The sequence below is a fragment of the Rhizophagus irregularis genome, chromosome 20 (assembly GCF_026210795.1).
Source record: "Rhizophagus irregularis chromosome 20, complete sequence".
Classification (NCBI taxonomy): Eukaryota; Fungi; Glomeromycota; class Glomeromycetes; order Glomerales; family Glomeraceae; genus Rhizophagus; species Rhizophagus irregularis.
The window spans coordinates 1440507-1457352 of record NC_089448.1 but is presented as its reverse complement, the minus strand read 5'-3'; the positions used below and the strand labels follow the sequence as shown (position 1 = coordinate 1457352).

Sequence of the window (16846 nt, the reverse complement as noted above, 5' to 3'; positions counted from 1 at the left end):
TTTATTTAATAAAAAAATTGCTTTAACAAAAAAAAATGATTTTTTTATGAAAAAAAAAAATCAAGTGTTTCATTTTTTAATAAAAAATGATTTTTATTCATTTTTAATAATAAATTTTTAATATAATATTGCGCAAATATTAAATAGGTTTAACGAATTAATCTGGGATAAAATAGGTCAATCTGGGATTAATACCAGATTTACCAATAGAGACTTTCCGCAATTTTCCACTTTTTACACCAGAGAGTCATAAGTACTTTAGGAGCCTTCGTCATTATTTTATTTAGTTCACTTCTTGAGAAATTTTAGGTACAACTTTTTTTCTTTTTTCTTCGACTTGCTCTGCTAGCCTATTTCACTTTACTACACCTAATATCTGCGCAATGGCGACAGCGCCACCCACTTTTTCCGAACCCGCAGAAGCGGTTTACGACTTTACAAACCTTTACGATATTTCTCACAGTTCGTTAATTTTCGCTCAATTTCCTATCTCTGGCGTCGATATCGGGCAGTGGTACCCTGTATTCGAAAAAAGCACAATATTACCTTTTACGACTTAACCACGAAAAATTAACACCAATAGAAAATGAATTTCATATTTTGACCAACAATGTCTATAGGACCAACAGCAAAAATCTCAATTTGAATTTTACGATCAGCACTTTTATCAGCCATTTTTTTCCACGACCGAATTTTCCCAAAACATATTAGAGACAAATATTTCCGACGATTACATAGCCTTTTAAGGGATAAACTAGACGCTTTTACGCAACCGAATTTTTTCGAACAAAGACAATAATAGGAAAACGACTACATATATAAAATTTCATATAAACGACACGCGATATATATAGGATCCGGTATCGCAGCTGCAATAATCCCGCAGCATTCACTACGTTGGCGATGTGGGAAACAACTCACCTTTATCAACAAGACACATCAAGTTCCGATATTACCTAGCGACAAGAAATTTTACCAATAACAAACAAATTCACAACAAACGCTTAGGCATTTTGTATACCATGACTTTGCGTCGTTTCACCACTCCTCCAGGTAAAATTACAGTAATGGAGCGTATATACGCTGAAAATAACAGAAATCCTACGTTTTCCAAATATTCAAACAATACAAAACCGTAAATTTGATGTAGTTCGATCTCGACAACAAATTACCCACTATACCGTTTAACCATACGGTTGTCAAACATATCCAACATTTACCTGCCAGATTCTACCGCAATCGTCTTCCCCGCTTTCTCATGATGAAAGAATCTTACAAAAACAACGTCGCAACTATCGGAAAAATAAGAAAAAATGGGAAAGATATCGTGTCAACACATTCCTCAAACAAGAAGCTGAATATCAGCGTCGCGTCCAACAAGAAAAATACGACCGTGGCTATGCACGGGCCGTGGCTGCTAATCTGAAACGACAAGCACACCTCCCAGAACCCATGATTATTGACGATCTGACAACGACGTTACCTGACCGATTTTATCAATGGTCCGAAGATACAGATGCATACTTGAACGAACCTGACTTTCTATTGCGAAAGAAGAAAAAACGATTGAATTTACCTTCACCTTCATCAACCGATAACGAGGACGCACCCTCGGAATTTTCCAACCAAATTTCAATGGAACAGGACGTCCCATCATAACTTTATGTATGATTAACAAATGGATCCTATGATCACGTATCATTTCACGTCTGACAGTATTTAAGTAAATGTATGAGTTTTAACGAATAAATCAATGAATAACGTAGGACAAGTATAATCACGTGCTAATCGGCCATTTTATTAGCTGCGGCAAGTTAGTACAAAGAATAATTACATCATAAATAAACATATTACATAATCATAAACAATTAAACTATTATTTTACTATATATAGACTACAATTCCCATACAAGCCTCTTTAGGCCGTTTTTACTAAACTAGTAAATAGGGTGGGAAAAATGGGAGGGAGCGTGATTATACTTGTCCTACGTTATTCATTGATTTATAAATGCATTTCGTTAAAACTCATACATTTACTTAAATCAATTTCATAACTCCGGACAAGTATAATCACGTGCTACTGCGGAGAATCATTAATGACTTCGTCTAAAGAATCGTGACCCACACGTGCTTCCGATAAAATCAACGAAGAAACCTGATTACGTTCTAACATCAATTTAATACCCCTTTGGTAGAAACGGTGATAAACCGAATTACTAGACCAATTGCCAAGTGCTAGTACGGTCTCCAATCCAGCCCCAGCATTTTGAGCGAAAAAAGCTGCCAATACACGCATATCTTTAGCTGTTGAACCCGGAGAGGAAATCTTTAAAATAGATTTTATCCATCCGGCAATAGTATCCACGGAAGCTGGTGAGTGAGGTTCTTTTGTAATAAGAAAAAGAGCACGTTTTTGATCAGCAGATACACGCCATAGGGAAGTTCTTGATAACAAAGAAGTAACAGCTTCATATGGACAAAGATGTCTTTCATCTGGGTAAACACCAACAAAAATCTTTTTTAATCGGGATTTTGTTGTGGAGGCTGAATGTGCAACCGCGATATTATATTCCTTGGGTGCGACACAATTGAACGAAATAGAAGACCTTGTCTTGGTATAATCAAAAGCATTAATCTGATGAAGATCTGACGGACGACACGCTGAAATCAAAGCCAATAAAAAGGCTGTTTTGCAAGTAAGTTCTCTAATAGACATGGTTGAATTGTCACCCAAGGAAACAATAAATTCTAACGAAGGAATAATATCAATAGCGTCATCTGACTTTGAAGTAGGAGGCTTATTGATCCGAATAGCTTGCATAGCTTTTAAAATGTCTGGGTGAGTTCCAATTGAGAAATTATCAATTCGTTCGTGCATTTCACTAATGGCTGATCTATAGCCAGCGATAGTATTATATGATTTTCCAAATGTCAACATGTCGGAAAAAAATTCACAAATCTTATTTATAGGGCAAGTAACAGGATCGATGTGTTGTGAGTCACACCAATGTTCCCATACTCGAATAGCTGAAGACACTGTTCTTGAAGATCTATTATCCACTGACGATGAGAGTAAGTTAATGGTTTTATCCGAAAAGCCTTTGTCTTTGTTCCTAGTCTGGAAATATTGCAAGCGAGCAGTTTCCACTGTGGATTGCGAAGTGGGTGTATTTGGGGAGGTGACGATGGGCAAAGAATTTCGTTGGAGCAAATCAATATCGGTAGATCTATTAATAGGCTCATTAATAATGGGAACCATGGGGCTGACGGCCACATCGGAACCAGAATAGTCATAGAAGCCTTTCCCGAATCAGTTTTGCCAATATCCGTGGAATTAAAACCCAAGGAGGGTTCGACCATAGTTTCATTTTGGACCACTTTTGCCGAAAAGCATCCATCCCTTCGGCAAACGGATCCGTTTTCCATGCATAATAACGGGGAAGTTGGGTGTTGGTTCTGCTTGCAAATTGATCCAATTGATAAGGACCCCATATCTTGTTGAATACTTTGCTGAAACTTGGAGTTTACAATCGATATTGATTAGATATTGCAATGATATCATTACGATATCATTACGATATTTTGATAAAAAATAGATTCGACGTCGTTAAGTTAGTCGTAACTATATTTATTCGACATTGATTAGTTCGATATCTCTGCGATATCGCAGCGATCATTATGCGATGTAAATATTATCACGTAATCACATCGTAGTGATGTCGTATTAACATTGAATTAATATTACAAAAATATTTGACATTTATTTGATATCGTAACCATGTCGTATTAACATTGAATTAATATTACAAAAATATTTGACATTTATTTGATATCGTAACCATGTCGTATTAACATTGAATTAATATTACAAAATATTTGACATTTTATTTGATATCGTAACCACATCGTAGTGATATCATATTAACATCGAATTAATATTGCAAAAATATTTTACATCTATTTGATATCGTAACCACATCGTAGTGATGTCGTATTAACATTGAATTAATATTACAAAATATTTGACATTTTATTTGATATCGTAATCACATCGTATTGATATCATATTAACATCGAATTAATATTCAAAAATATTTTATCTATTTGATATCGTAACCACATCGTAGTGATGTCGTATTAATATTGAATTAATATTACAAAATATTTGACATTTTATTTGATATCGTAACCACATCGTAGTGATATCATATTAACATCGAATTAATATTGCAAAATATTTGACATTTTATTTGATATCGTAACCACATCGTAGCCATATCGTAGTGATATCATATTAACATCGAATTAATATTGCAAAAATATTAAAAATATTTTACATCTATTTGATATCGTAGCCACATCGTAGTGATGTCGTATTAACATTGAATTAATATTACAATTTTATTTGATATCGTAACTACATCATAATAATATCATATTAATATCGAATTAATATTACAAAAAATGTTTTACATTTATTTAATATCGTAACTACATCGTAATGATATTATATTAACACCGAATTAACATCACAAAAATATTTTTATTGTAATATATGTTTATTATTTATTATACATTAATAATAATAATTTTTTATTAGTGGATTATTATGGGTGAGTGGAGTACGTTTCTTTTCTTCCTTTTTTTTTATTCTTTTCTTCTCGTATGTGAGTGGATGGATACGTCATTTTCAATTTTAAAATATATATATATATATATATAAAAAATAAAAAAAACAATCATGATTAATAAAATGTACTCTTTGTAAAATATATTTAAAATTTAATACATAACCTTGGGATAATAGTTAGAGCAGGTAATTCCGGGATTTTGTAAAGAATAATAAAAATGATAATATTTTTAAGTTAGTTCTTTCTTTAAATTTTTTTGAAAGTGTTTTGTTTCTTAAAATCATAATATTGTAAAAAAATGCTGGTTGCTACGACTGACGGACAACGACAAATTGTCAGGCTACCCCCGGACAAAGTAATTGGAAGGCGGAAAATGCCATAAATATCCAGCCCTATTTTACAACATTTTCTTCCAGGCTAAAGCAAATATTACAAAAGAAATTGCAAATATATTTAACAAGCAATAGATACATGGCCGTTGAAAAATATATTCACACTTCATATTGTAATACCACAGTCTAACAAAGAAATTGCAAATATATTTAACAAGCAATAGATACATGGCCGTTGAAAAATATATTCACATTTATACCACAGTCTAACAAAAAAATACTCAAACCACAACATATTGTAAAAAAAATATGAAAAATACGCGTATATCCTATTTTCATACCTTGCTTAACAGCTCCACTATTTATTTAAAAAACGGCTTTTTTCTCTTTTGTATGTGGGTAGGTGGGTACATTTTTCCTTTCTTTTATTCTTTTCTTTCGTATGTGAGTGGCGGGTACATTTTCTTTTCTTTATTCTTGCTTTTATTCTTGCTTTTCGTATGTGGGTGTCTTACTATGTTGAATATATAAACTAAAGTGTCCCAAAGTATTGTTAATATTGTAAAAAGATAATTAAAGTATACTTTAAAAAGAGACGAACTAAAATACCGTAAAGTATTAATATAAAAGACAAGAGAAAAGCGTATTTTTGAAAATAAACAAAAAAAATCTCATTAATAAACGCGAATTTTAGCTATTTTTAGATATCACATGCATGATATCACATGCATGTAATTAAAGTGATTTTAATTGGTTAATTTTAATTTATTATTACATCATGCATATGATTTTATTGGTTAAAATTTTATACGATACAAATTAAAATAATTATTTTATTATATTTATATAATTAATATAATTATATGGCTGTAAAATAAAAATTATTTTTTATCCAAATTCTATTTGTAGTATCATGATTTGGTAGTTGGCACCTTTCTGAATTACAATTATGAATAAAATGTACTTTTTGAACATTATCTATTACAGTAATTGGAAAAATACGTCTCCATTTATCTCCTGTTGCTTGGAGACGGTAAAGTGGACATTTTAATACTGAATGTTCAACCATAGTATCTTCAAACCAATCTACAACAATAAATGCATAATATTTGTTATTGTTACCCTTATGTTGAAAGATACCTTTGATTATTGCATAAGATTCTTCATGATCTTCTTCATAAATTGTGATAAAATCATCGAGATGTAGGTGAACTTTTGAAAGGATACCATTTTCTTCTTCAATCATATATGATGCAAATTTGTACCAACTAATTGAAGAGTTTATAAGTGCCGCCTCAAACTTCATATCCACATAAGATAAAAACAATTCAGTTTTAAAATTATGTAAAGTTAAAAGAAGTTTATCACGTTCCTGCTTTGGCATTCTTTTTTTTAATGAAATATTGGAAATAAAGTTTACTGGAGATATAACTAAATTAAAAGATTAGTAAATATAAATATCAAACATGTACTATTATATGCAATAAAATACTTACTTTTTGTATCATCATCATCGTCTTGAACTTGTTCAGTTGCTTCAGTTGAATATTTATCTTCTGTAACATACCAATTTAAAAATAATTGTCCAAAATTTGAATTTGTAAATCCAGTACAAGATCTATTAAATCTTGGATCAATACCACCATCTGCTAAATGTCGAATTGCAAATAAAGTATTGTAACGCTTTAATAAATCTAAATCTATGTTTTTGCAATTAGTTTTTGGTACCATCCCCTTAAAAATATGATGGACCATTTCTTTTATACCAACTTGGGTATTAATAAGTGTTCCAAAGGTTTTAGCATGCATCAAAAGATGCATATTAACGTGTATGTTTGGTAAATTAACAAAATTTACAAAAACCTATAAAAAGTAAAATATTGTTAATTATTTGAAATTATTCCACATTTCAATATCAAATTTGTAACTATACCTTTGGAAGGATTGAAAACTCTTCTTCAAGACATTGTTGCAATTCCTCATAGCTATCTGATGTAAATTTCTTGTTAAAAACCGCTTTCATAGTTTTTGCAACATGTATCCAACAAGATATAATAATTTTTGGAACTGAACTAACTCGAAATGCATCAATTCTTTGTTGAATCATGGCTGTTTCATTACGTTTGATACTTGATTCTTTTAAAAACTGGTTTAACAAAAATGGCATAATCATAGCTAATCTAAGTAAATCCGACATCATAAAACTATTGTAGTGAGTAATCGGATTTGGTAAGCGAGACCATCTTTTTGGAATTTCTAAATTTTTCCAAATTTCGATAAAATTATCTTCTCCTTCTCGTGAAAATAATTCACAAGTTAATTTTAGTAGCCGCCCAATCTTTCCTGCAGTCGCATGATAAACATCCTGCGGCGTCTGTAAATGTCTTTCCCTTTTTAATTTATCTAAAATACTAGGTAATGATCGTAAACCATATTCCGTACAAAGTTGATCTCTTCTTGACATTATAGTCTCATGAGAAATTTTTAAGATTTCTTCGTCTGTAATATGATGATAACGTAATGTTGTTACGATATCCTGATTGTGAGCACTCAATGATTCTTTAGTAGTTTTACAAGTACGACAACCCTTATTTGCATTATGTCTAAATTTATTTTTTAAACAATTTTAATAGTTGTCATAAAATTATATTATTATATTATTAACTAAGTTGAAAAAATACCTTAGTACTCCTGTCATATCGTTACCTTGAGGTAAATCTGCCGTAACAACGCCTAAACCAGCAATTATCCATGCATCTTGTCCTTGGACAGTTATCACCTTTCCTTTCTCTAATTCCTTCATTTCTGAAATGAATGGTATCATAAATTCGTCAAATTTTCCTCCAAATGGGATAAACCCAATAACAAAATGGTTCTTTATTAGCTTTCTTTGATGTGCTGGCATATTTCCAAACTGTACATAAACACCACCTAGAGAATGGTATACATTTCTAAATGTACCAAAATCATCATAATAAAGATCTAAAAACAGCTTATAGATTGGCATAGATGATGATGGTGGATTTCTAATAGAAATGTAATCAGATGGATGTAGGTATGAAAGCTTTACATTACGAACGTGCCAACGGTCATTACATTTATAAATTATTTCACTAATCCGCAATGAACCATCAGGAATATTTTGATGTTGAAACATCATCAATATAGTTACTTTTTCTAAAATTTGAGAAGTCATTATAATTAAAAATGGTTCGTCTTGTAACCATACTTCACCGGTAATAGAACGACGTTGTCTTGGTAACCCTTTTAAATTTCCGGGTAAATCACTATATTCCAAAATTTTTTGAATTCGTAACTGATAATATCCATCATGATTTTTTAAAATTGATCTTAATCTTCCAAGTTTTTTTTGACCATTATCATCATGATAGTAAACAAAATCACCAGATCGGTACAATACTATTTATTAAAAATAAATAACTTTAATAAATATTATCAATGATAATAAATTATAATTGTATCAAAGTGTATTAATTTATAACCTTCTGATATTAATATTTCGTGTTGTCCAAAAAGTGGGGATTCCCCCCATAAATTTCCATGCCAAAATTCTGATTTTTCTTCAGAATTAATGCCGGGTCCAAAATACATATGCTTCATTAGCATCGGATTATTAAGAACACGCCATATAATTTCACTAATTGAGAGTTGATACGAAAGTTTTGATCCTCGTGAGGTTGATGGAGTTTTTTTTGGTGAAATTTTAATAGACTTTGTTATTATTGGTAGGAGAGGAAGACGTTTTCTCCATGATTGGAATCTTCGGATATTTTTTACCACATGGGTAGGTTCAAATTGAGAATTGTGAATGATATCGACAAGATCTTCATATGCTTTCGTAGAAACATTATGTTTCTGAAGCCAGCAAAATAATGCCGTAGTTGTATAATTATCAAAGTACGGTGCAAATTGACCATTGCAGAACGGTATCTTGTCTTCATCTAACGCTTCAACGATTTGATGTATTTCTTCCTCTTCGTTATTACGTTCCTCTTCATCGTTATTACGTTCCTCTTCATCGTAATTACGTTCCTCTTCATCGTTATTACGTTCCTCTTCCACTTGATTATTATTATCATCATTATTACCTTCATCCTCCTCCTCTTCGTCATTGTTTTCATTATTATCTTCCTCCTCTTCCTCCTCTTCATAATTGTATTCGTTATCACTTTCTTCTTCCTCTTCAGTATCAGATGAATTGACATTATCTTGCGAAAATATCATCTCATCATTGTAGTCTTGAGGATTAATTGATCCATATGCATTATCGTCATCATTAATGTCTTGAAAACTTAAATCATCTTTATGATCATACTGAAAGTCCATGTCATCGTTATCATTATCAGGTGAACGTACAGGCGAACGAATTGCCACTCTCTCGTCAGAATCTGTTGTCTCATTAGGTTTGCTGTAAGAAAACCGATTTCGAATTCGAATTGGCTCTATTGGCTTGTTGTGACTATATCGTCTTCTCATCTTTATAACAATTTAAAATAATTCAAATTTAATTAGAACATAATTACCAGTGGTACCACTACCACAGTATCTGTTATAAATTCAATTAGAACTAAATTTATTAAATACTATTAGTGTGTCGGCAAAAAAAAAATGCAATTAAGTAATCAATTCGGTTAAATTACTGCCGATTTGGCTACACAAAATTTAGGGTCAATTATACCGGTTAATGACAATTGGTATGACAAATAATATTATCGAAAATAGTCATTTATTGAATCAGAAAATAAAATAAAATATATAATAATATAAAACATAATAATAAAATAAAATAAAACATATAATAATATAAACATAATAATAATTAATTCGTGATCCGCCAGTGAACCATAAAACTTGGCTATTAAATTCCGGTGAAAGTTATATATATATTTACTAATAGCACGGAATCTACAGTTCCGCCAATGCAAGGTACAAATTACTAAAATATTATATGAAAACTAATATTATAGGCATAAAAATATGCCATTTGGCTATCTTAATAATAAAAGACCGGTAAAAATTTTAAGCACCAAAAGACACTTTCATAAGAGCTGAAAATTTGAATTTGAAAAAAAAGAAAAATTTAGTATTTTAAAATTTTAAAGATAACTCATCATCTAGTGGTCGTATGAAAATAAAATTTGGTTTATCGGATTCGTCTCATTGAGACGCATCTAATGGTAATGATTTTATGTCTTTATGACCAATAGAAGGCGAGTTATCCCATATTTTTTCTCCAGAATCGCAGATTCTAAATTATTGATAAAAATATATATGAACTTATCACCGCCTTTTAATAGTCAAATTTTATGGTTCACTGGCGGATCACGAATTAAATAAAATAAAACATATAATAAAATAAAACATATAATAATAAAATAAAATAAAACATAATATTAAAATAAAATAAAACATAATAATAAAATAAAATAAAATATATTAAAATAATAAAATAAAAAATAAAAAATCAATGACGTCGGTGAGAGCGCCCGCGCTCTCGGTGGTAGGGAGATCGAGAACGAGAGCGCCTGCGCTCTCGGTGGTAGTAGGGGGATCGGGAGCGAGAGCGCCTGCGCTCTCTATACTCGTATGTCCTACGATCCATCCTATTTCTCCGGGCGGCCCGGACTAATGCTTAAAACAAAGCAAGTATTAATATAAATGCAATGAATTAATGAAAAAATCAGTTAAATAATAAATACTTACGCTCCACTCTCCAAAACTCGTCAGAGAGTTCCTGGTGGAATCTCTCGTCATGCAAAGTCGGGGTACGAGTGGGATATCCTTCAGGATTTCTGTTTATTAATCTCTCTAAATTCTCGTACCCGACTTTAGCGCATTCCATTTCTCTCTACATTGTTTTCTAGTTGGCCTGAATATGTGGTTGTTTCGTATATCACGAGCAATTCCACGCCATAATTGGTTTTGGTTATGTAACCTCGTTGTGGTGAATAAGGGCTGATAGGCCCGACGACGCTGAATTAAGGTCAAAGCAGCATCATCGGGCCATTGAATGTATACTGGAAGATTTGCGTTTAAGTTTAATGCTGCCATTATTAAATATTATTAGTTTGATGGGGAAAATGTCAAGAAAAGGCTCTATATTTATAATAAATTTATTATGATTTCTTTGAGTTTATTTTTATGATCTTGTCTAAATTTTTTAGTTCTAATGCAATCATCCTTAATTAATTTATTTAACATTGAATACACACATAATTTTTTTTTGATTTCTTTGAGTTTATTTTTACGATCTTGTCTAAATTTTTTAGTTCTAATGCAATCATCCTTAATTAATTTATTTAACAATGAATACACACATAATTTTTTTTTGATTTCTTTGAGTTTATTTTTACGATTTTGTCTAGTTCTAATGCAATCATCTTTAATTAATTTATTTAACATTGAATACACACATATTTTTTTTTGATTTCTTTGAGTTTATTTTTACGATCTTGCCTAAATTTTTTAGTTCTAATGCAATCATCTTTAATTAATTTATTTAACATTGAATACACTCAATTTTTTGATTTATCAATTTATTTTAAAAATATAATTATAGTAATACTGCATTAATTAATATATATAAATAAAAATAAATAAACAAATTCTATTAATAAAAAATGAGTTAAAATGTTATCTTTATACTTTATAATTATAAAATATAATATTTTAAATCACGCATGTCCTTCCTTGATTATATTTCATATTACACTGCGATGATATATTACAATTATACTGAATTTTAAGCTAACCTTAATTTACACCGTAACGAACTTAATTCGATCTTAATTTACTCCGTTTTAGGAATATTATCGAACAATTAAACAAATGATTAGTTGCACATGACTTGTATTATTTGAATAGTTGATACTTTATATACCGATATTTGATTACACCAATATGTATTAAAACTCTTTCCTATCAGTAATTTCACAATTTCAATCAATATATCGGTATTTTTCAAATATCGTTGTAAGTCTACTACTGTAGATCCCATCTATTTTTTATGTAATCAATCCAGAGGCTTACACTAAATAGATATGGCTTAGTTAGATAGGATCATCACATGGTTCATTGGCTCAGTTATTTTTCCGTCAAGAGTACCAGGATCTTATAAATTTTTTTTTCTTGCATGTCATCGTATCACACATAAAAATGGAAATTCAAAACGTAATATTCCATTAATTTCTTCTCACTCCTTTTCTTCTACCGATCATTTTTCTTCTCACTCCTTTTCTTCTACCGATCATTTTTCTTCTCACTCCTTTTCTTCTACCGATCATTTTTCTTCTCACTCCTTTTCTTCTACTGATCATTTTTCTTCTCACTCCTTTTCTTCTACCGATCATTTTTCTTCTCACCTTTCCATTATTTTTCTTCTCATTCCACGTATAGCCTGAAAAATATAATAAATTTGAAACCGTAAAATCGATTTGAGGTAATCTTCCATGTAAAAAAAAAATTTCACTGAATGAAATTCGATATTGTAATAATTTATTTATATTAATTAAATTTAATTTTCGATCTTCTAGAAATCATAATTTTTAGTTTTCCCATCTCCTGATATTTTTAACTGATCCTGCATTCTACACGATACACAATGATATTAAGATCATGTATATTTTCCAATTAAATACTACAATCATAATTACAATAGCTAAAATCTCAAAATTATATCATGATAACCTCGCCCTTTTTTTTGTTCATTCAATATTTATCATTTACTTTTTTGAGCAAGAAAGTTGCTCTACATTTTTTATTCATTCATATTTTCTCGATAAATATCACCTACTTTTAAACAAAAAGGTTGTTCCACTTTTTTTTTCGCTCATATTTTTTTTTTTATATTATGACGACTAAACGTAAATTACCTAATAAATCGTCTGATGATAATCAAGAAATGGAAGTTGAAGGAGGTATGTAGATATAACTCTTTTGTAAATTTATAGTAAGTTTTGCTTATATAGTTATATGTAAGAAGAATAATTAATAAATACCAAAAATATGTATAATAGGATCGAAAAGAAAACAAATTACGAAAAAAAGAAGAGATATTGACATTGAGAAAGCCAATCAGTTGATGAAAAAAAGTAAAAATAGTAATAAAGAAGCTGCCGAATCTGCTGATAAAGAAGTTATAGTAGTAAATGAAAAAAGAAGTAATGATGATGATGATGATGATGATGATGATGATAATGATGATGATGATGATGAGAGTAAGACGGAAGATCATAAAAAACCCGAAGTATTTCAATCAAAGTCAAATTTAGAAATAGTTGCTTGGCTCGTCGACCATCCGGAAATTTTAAGATTGGCACTAGAAATGAACAATACGGATGTTGCTATCTCATCATCCAGTAAAATTACGGACGTAAGTATTAAATTAACATGATTTTATTATGTCTAAATCTTTTAAATAATGTATTTTTAATATTTTAGGATAAAATTCGTCTATGAGACGAAAGTGTCAAGTGTCTTTTTTTACGTGCAAGAAGTCCGCGTGGTGAAGTTTTTGATGAGTTGATAACAAAAATTTTCAAAATAAAAATACATTCGAACGAAGCTAAAAGCTACCTCGAAAAAACCCGAAAATTTTTTATCGATTTCAGAAATAAGTTTAACCAAATTATTTTAACTTCTGTAGAAGAATTTAAAGAAATAAGAAAAAACAGGTATTTATTTAATTGTTTCGTAGCTAACCAAATAGTGCTGTTTGTATTAATTATTAATTTAATTATAGAGCATCTACTGGAAGTTTATCTCAAAAGGAACTTATAGATTACGTTGATGAAGAATTTGTCCAAAAGATTTTAAGCCGACAGCTTGTAGCTGTTAATATTTCAGAATTAACAAGAAATGGAGGATTCAATACCTTGGTTGATTTCGTAAGAGAAACCTTTAAGGTTTCGTGGAACGGAAAAAATTTGTCCGCCGTTAAAGAATTAGATAATATGACCAAAAAATTAACGATCCCTTCTAGGAGCGGAAATAAGATCGTTGATTCTTTATCGGTAAGTTATTTTATTTATACTGTACTGATACTTCATATCCTTTAATCATAGTTATTAATAATAATATTAAATTATACATAGTTATAAATCTTAGCAAACGCTCTAATTTTTTTATAAAATTATGCATTTTATAACGATATTACATTGAATAAATTTAGTAAATTTTACAAGCAAATGATAATATGAAACATCATTATTCTAAACATTATACCATAATGTCGAGTGATAATAATATAAAATAAAATGGATGTATAAAACTATAAAATGTTTGTCTAAGATATAACATTTTCAAGTTTAAAAAGTAATTGTTGTTTTGTTAAAAATGGAATGGTTATTATATGACGTTTCTTCTTTAGTATATACGGCCTAAATATCTCTATATATTTGACGTTCTTATACAGATCAAAAAGAATACATTTGCGTAACATTTGCGTAAAGTAAGAACTTTAAAGTTTAAGCCAATTCTGACTGGTAATTTACAAAATAACAAACACATTTCTTAAAAAAAAATTCTGAATCAGAATACTTTTCCGGTTTCCATCTTCGATTCTGCAAAAAATTGAAAAGTTCAGGTGATAATTTAAGAAATATCCACCTATAAAGAGACTAAACAATTATCAGGTTGATCAAGTTCGTGTAATACCAAATTTAATAAATTGTCTGATTAAATGATCGCGTATATTAAATGATCGCGTATATTATAAGGCTATAAGGCCTATTAATTCCTAAAAAGTCAATTTAACCACTATTTTATTTAACCGCTATTTATTTGTACGTTTTTTTTTTTGAAAAAAAAAACTTTCTTTCTGAAAGTAGAGTCTTCCTCCTATACCGTTTGCCGTCGTGCATAGTGTGTTATAGGAAAAGGCGGACTTGAATTATATAGGTGTAAGCTTATGTTATATAGGCGTAAAGCTTATATAATTAACGCAACGAAAATCCTTTAATCAAAGGTTAAAATAGGCATGATGGGATATTCTCATATATCATGAGCTCTGTCTGTTCGAAGTGTCGTTTTATATATAATTAAGTAGGCTTAAGTCGTAAGTAACTTTTTTATAACATTGATTATTGGAGAATTAAGTGGCAAAAATAATTTTTAGTTTGTAAGACTTTTAACTCCATACCAACTTGTGTGTGTTTGGCGTGTAATTAATTCCCTAACCCTTAGACCCACTCGTGGGTTAGGTAGGTTGCTTTGCACTTCTTGCAGCCTACCTTATAATGGGTTTTAGGTCCACGTTTGCCCATTTAAAATTTATTAAACAGGATGTCATTCGTCCAAACACATTGCAACGTTTGTTGATGAAGCTATAGTTGTCTAATAAAAGTTCGCTTTGCCAGGCAATTTATGGTGGATTCAATGGATCAAATTACAAACAACAATAATGCAGTCATATGAGAATTCCAGGCCAAAGAATAAGGGTGAATTGTCAAAGTTGAGAATATATTTGTATTTTTTTTTTAAAGCCGTCATTCTCATGAACTTTTTCATTGTATCCCTAAATTCAATGATTTTGGTAATGATGAAACTGCAGTTGTTTATAGGGGTTTCCCGCCAAACTTCTGAGGTGAATTTATGTCTGGTGTTTTCGAATATACTTATCCTTTTTGCAATAGAGTCGTAGCGAGTCTTCTTAAAGCGTACCTGTGACACCCCATCCAACTTGGGCAGTGTCGCTGAATCTAAAGCAAGGTACCCGGTTAATCCTCAACTTTGGGTTGATGAGTTATGATTCTGGAGTATTAAGGCATAATGTTTTGACTTACATCACCAATTTAACTCATAATTCTAATTTATTGAATTAGTTTATTATAGATTTATTGATATTTTTTTTATCTGTTATATAATATTTAAACTAATGTATACTTTATCTGTAATTAAAATTGTTATTGTAATAAATAACCGGTAACTTAAATCTATTGAAATTAACTTTTAAATTAGATTACAAATTATTAAAATATTATAAAACGATATTTGATTGATTTGATATTTTTATAGATAATATCATTTTGATATTATTTTGATACTGAATTAATATTAAAATAATATTATATTGATATTGCATTTATTAAAAAAAATCATTATTGTTATAACAATATCAAAATGATATCGTTTCGTTATTTGTCAATATCGATTAGATAATTATAAAGTGATATCTTTACGATATCATATTGATATTGAATTAATGTTAGAACGATATCATATTAATATCGTATTTACTTTCTATTTTTCATTATTGTTATAACAATATCGAAATATCGATATGATATCGATTTGATGTTTCGTCAATATCGTTATGATGTCGATTAGATAATTATAAAGTGATATCTTTACGATATCATATTGATATTGAATTAATGTTGGAACGATATCATATTAATATCGTATTTACTTTCTATTTTTCATTATTGTTATAACAATATCGAAATATCGATATGATATCGATTTGATGTTTCGTCAATATCGTTATGATGTCGATTAGATAATTATAAAGTGATATCTTTACGATATCATATTGATATTGAATTAATGTTGGAACGATATCATATTTATATCGTATTTACTTCCCATTTTTCAAAAAATTCATTGTTGTTATAACAATATCGAAATGATATCGATCTGATATTTTTTCAAACAAATATCTTTACGATATCATTTCGATATATTGAATTAATATTGAAATGATATCATTGCGATATCATAATGATATCATTTGCAAATCGATATCGCCACGATATTTATTTAACATCATTATTATATCAATTCGGTATTGTTTAAAAATTCAAGGTTTCTGTAAAGTACGTTGAAGATTTTGCGATGTAACTTCCATTCGTTCTTTTCGATCAT

General features: G+C 29.7%; 4 protein-coding genes across 4 annotated transcripts; 2 read left to right on the top strand and 2 right to left on the bottom strand.

Annotated features, from left to right (window-relative positions):
- Positions 1-1022: 1022 nt before the first annotated feature.
- OCT59_012941 (uncharacterized protein) lies at positions 1023-1659 on the top strand (the record flags this gene model as incomplete). Its single annotated transcript, XM_066140484.1, has 2 exons — positions 1023-1135; positions 1269-1659. The coding sequence occupies 2 exons, from the start codon at positions 1023-1025 to the stop codon at positions 1657-1659; spliced, it is 504 nt and encodes a 167-aa protein (XP_066001366.1).
- A 3470-nt stretch (positions 1660-5129) lies between these two features.
- On the bottom strand, positions 5130-9460 carry OCT59_012940 (uncharacterized protein; the record flags this gene model as incomplete). Its single annotated transcript, XM_066140483.1, has 11 exons — positions 5130-5149; positions 5305-5321; positions 5423-5495; positions 5573-5657; positions 6384-6394; positions 6460-6519; positions 6730-6826; positions 6897-7566; positions 7645-7768; positions 8093-8383; positions 8467-9460. The coding sequence occupies 11 exons, from the start codon at positions 9458-9460 to the stop codon at positions 5130-5132; spliced, it is 2442 nt and encodes an 813-aa protein (XP_066001365.1).
- Positions 9461-10792: 1332 nt separating this feature from the next.
- On the bottom strand, positions 10793-11035 carry OCT59_012939 (uncharacterized protein; the record flags this gene model as incomplete). The annotated part of the gene is made up of 1 exon (XM_066140482.1): positions 10793-11035. The coding sequence occupies one exon, from the start codon at positions 11033-11035 to the stop codon at positions 10793-10795; it is 243 nt and encodes an 80-aa protein (XP_066001364.1).
- Positions 11036-12833: 1798 nt separating this feature from the next.
- Positions 12834-14082, top strand: OCT59_012938 (uncharacterized protein; the record flags this gene model as incomplete). The annotated part of the gene is made up of 6 exons (XM_066140481.1): positions 12834-12900; positions 13000-13355; positions 13424-13433; positions 13629-13656; positions 13725-13995; positions 14077-14082. The coding sequence occupies 6 exons, from the start codon at positions 12834-12836 to the stop codon at positions 14080-14082; spliced, it is 738 nt and encodes a 245-aa protein (XP_066001363.1).
- Positions 14083-16846: the final 2764 nt, after the last annotated feature.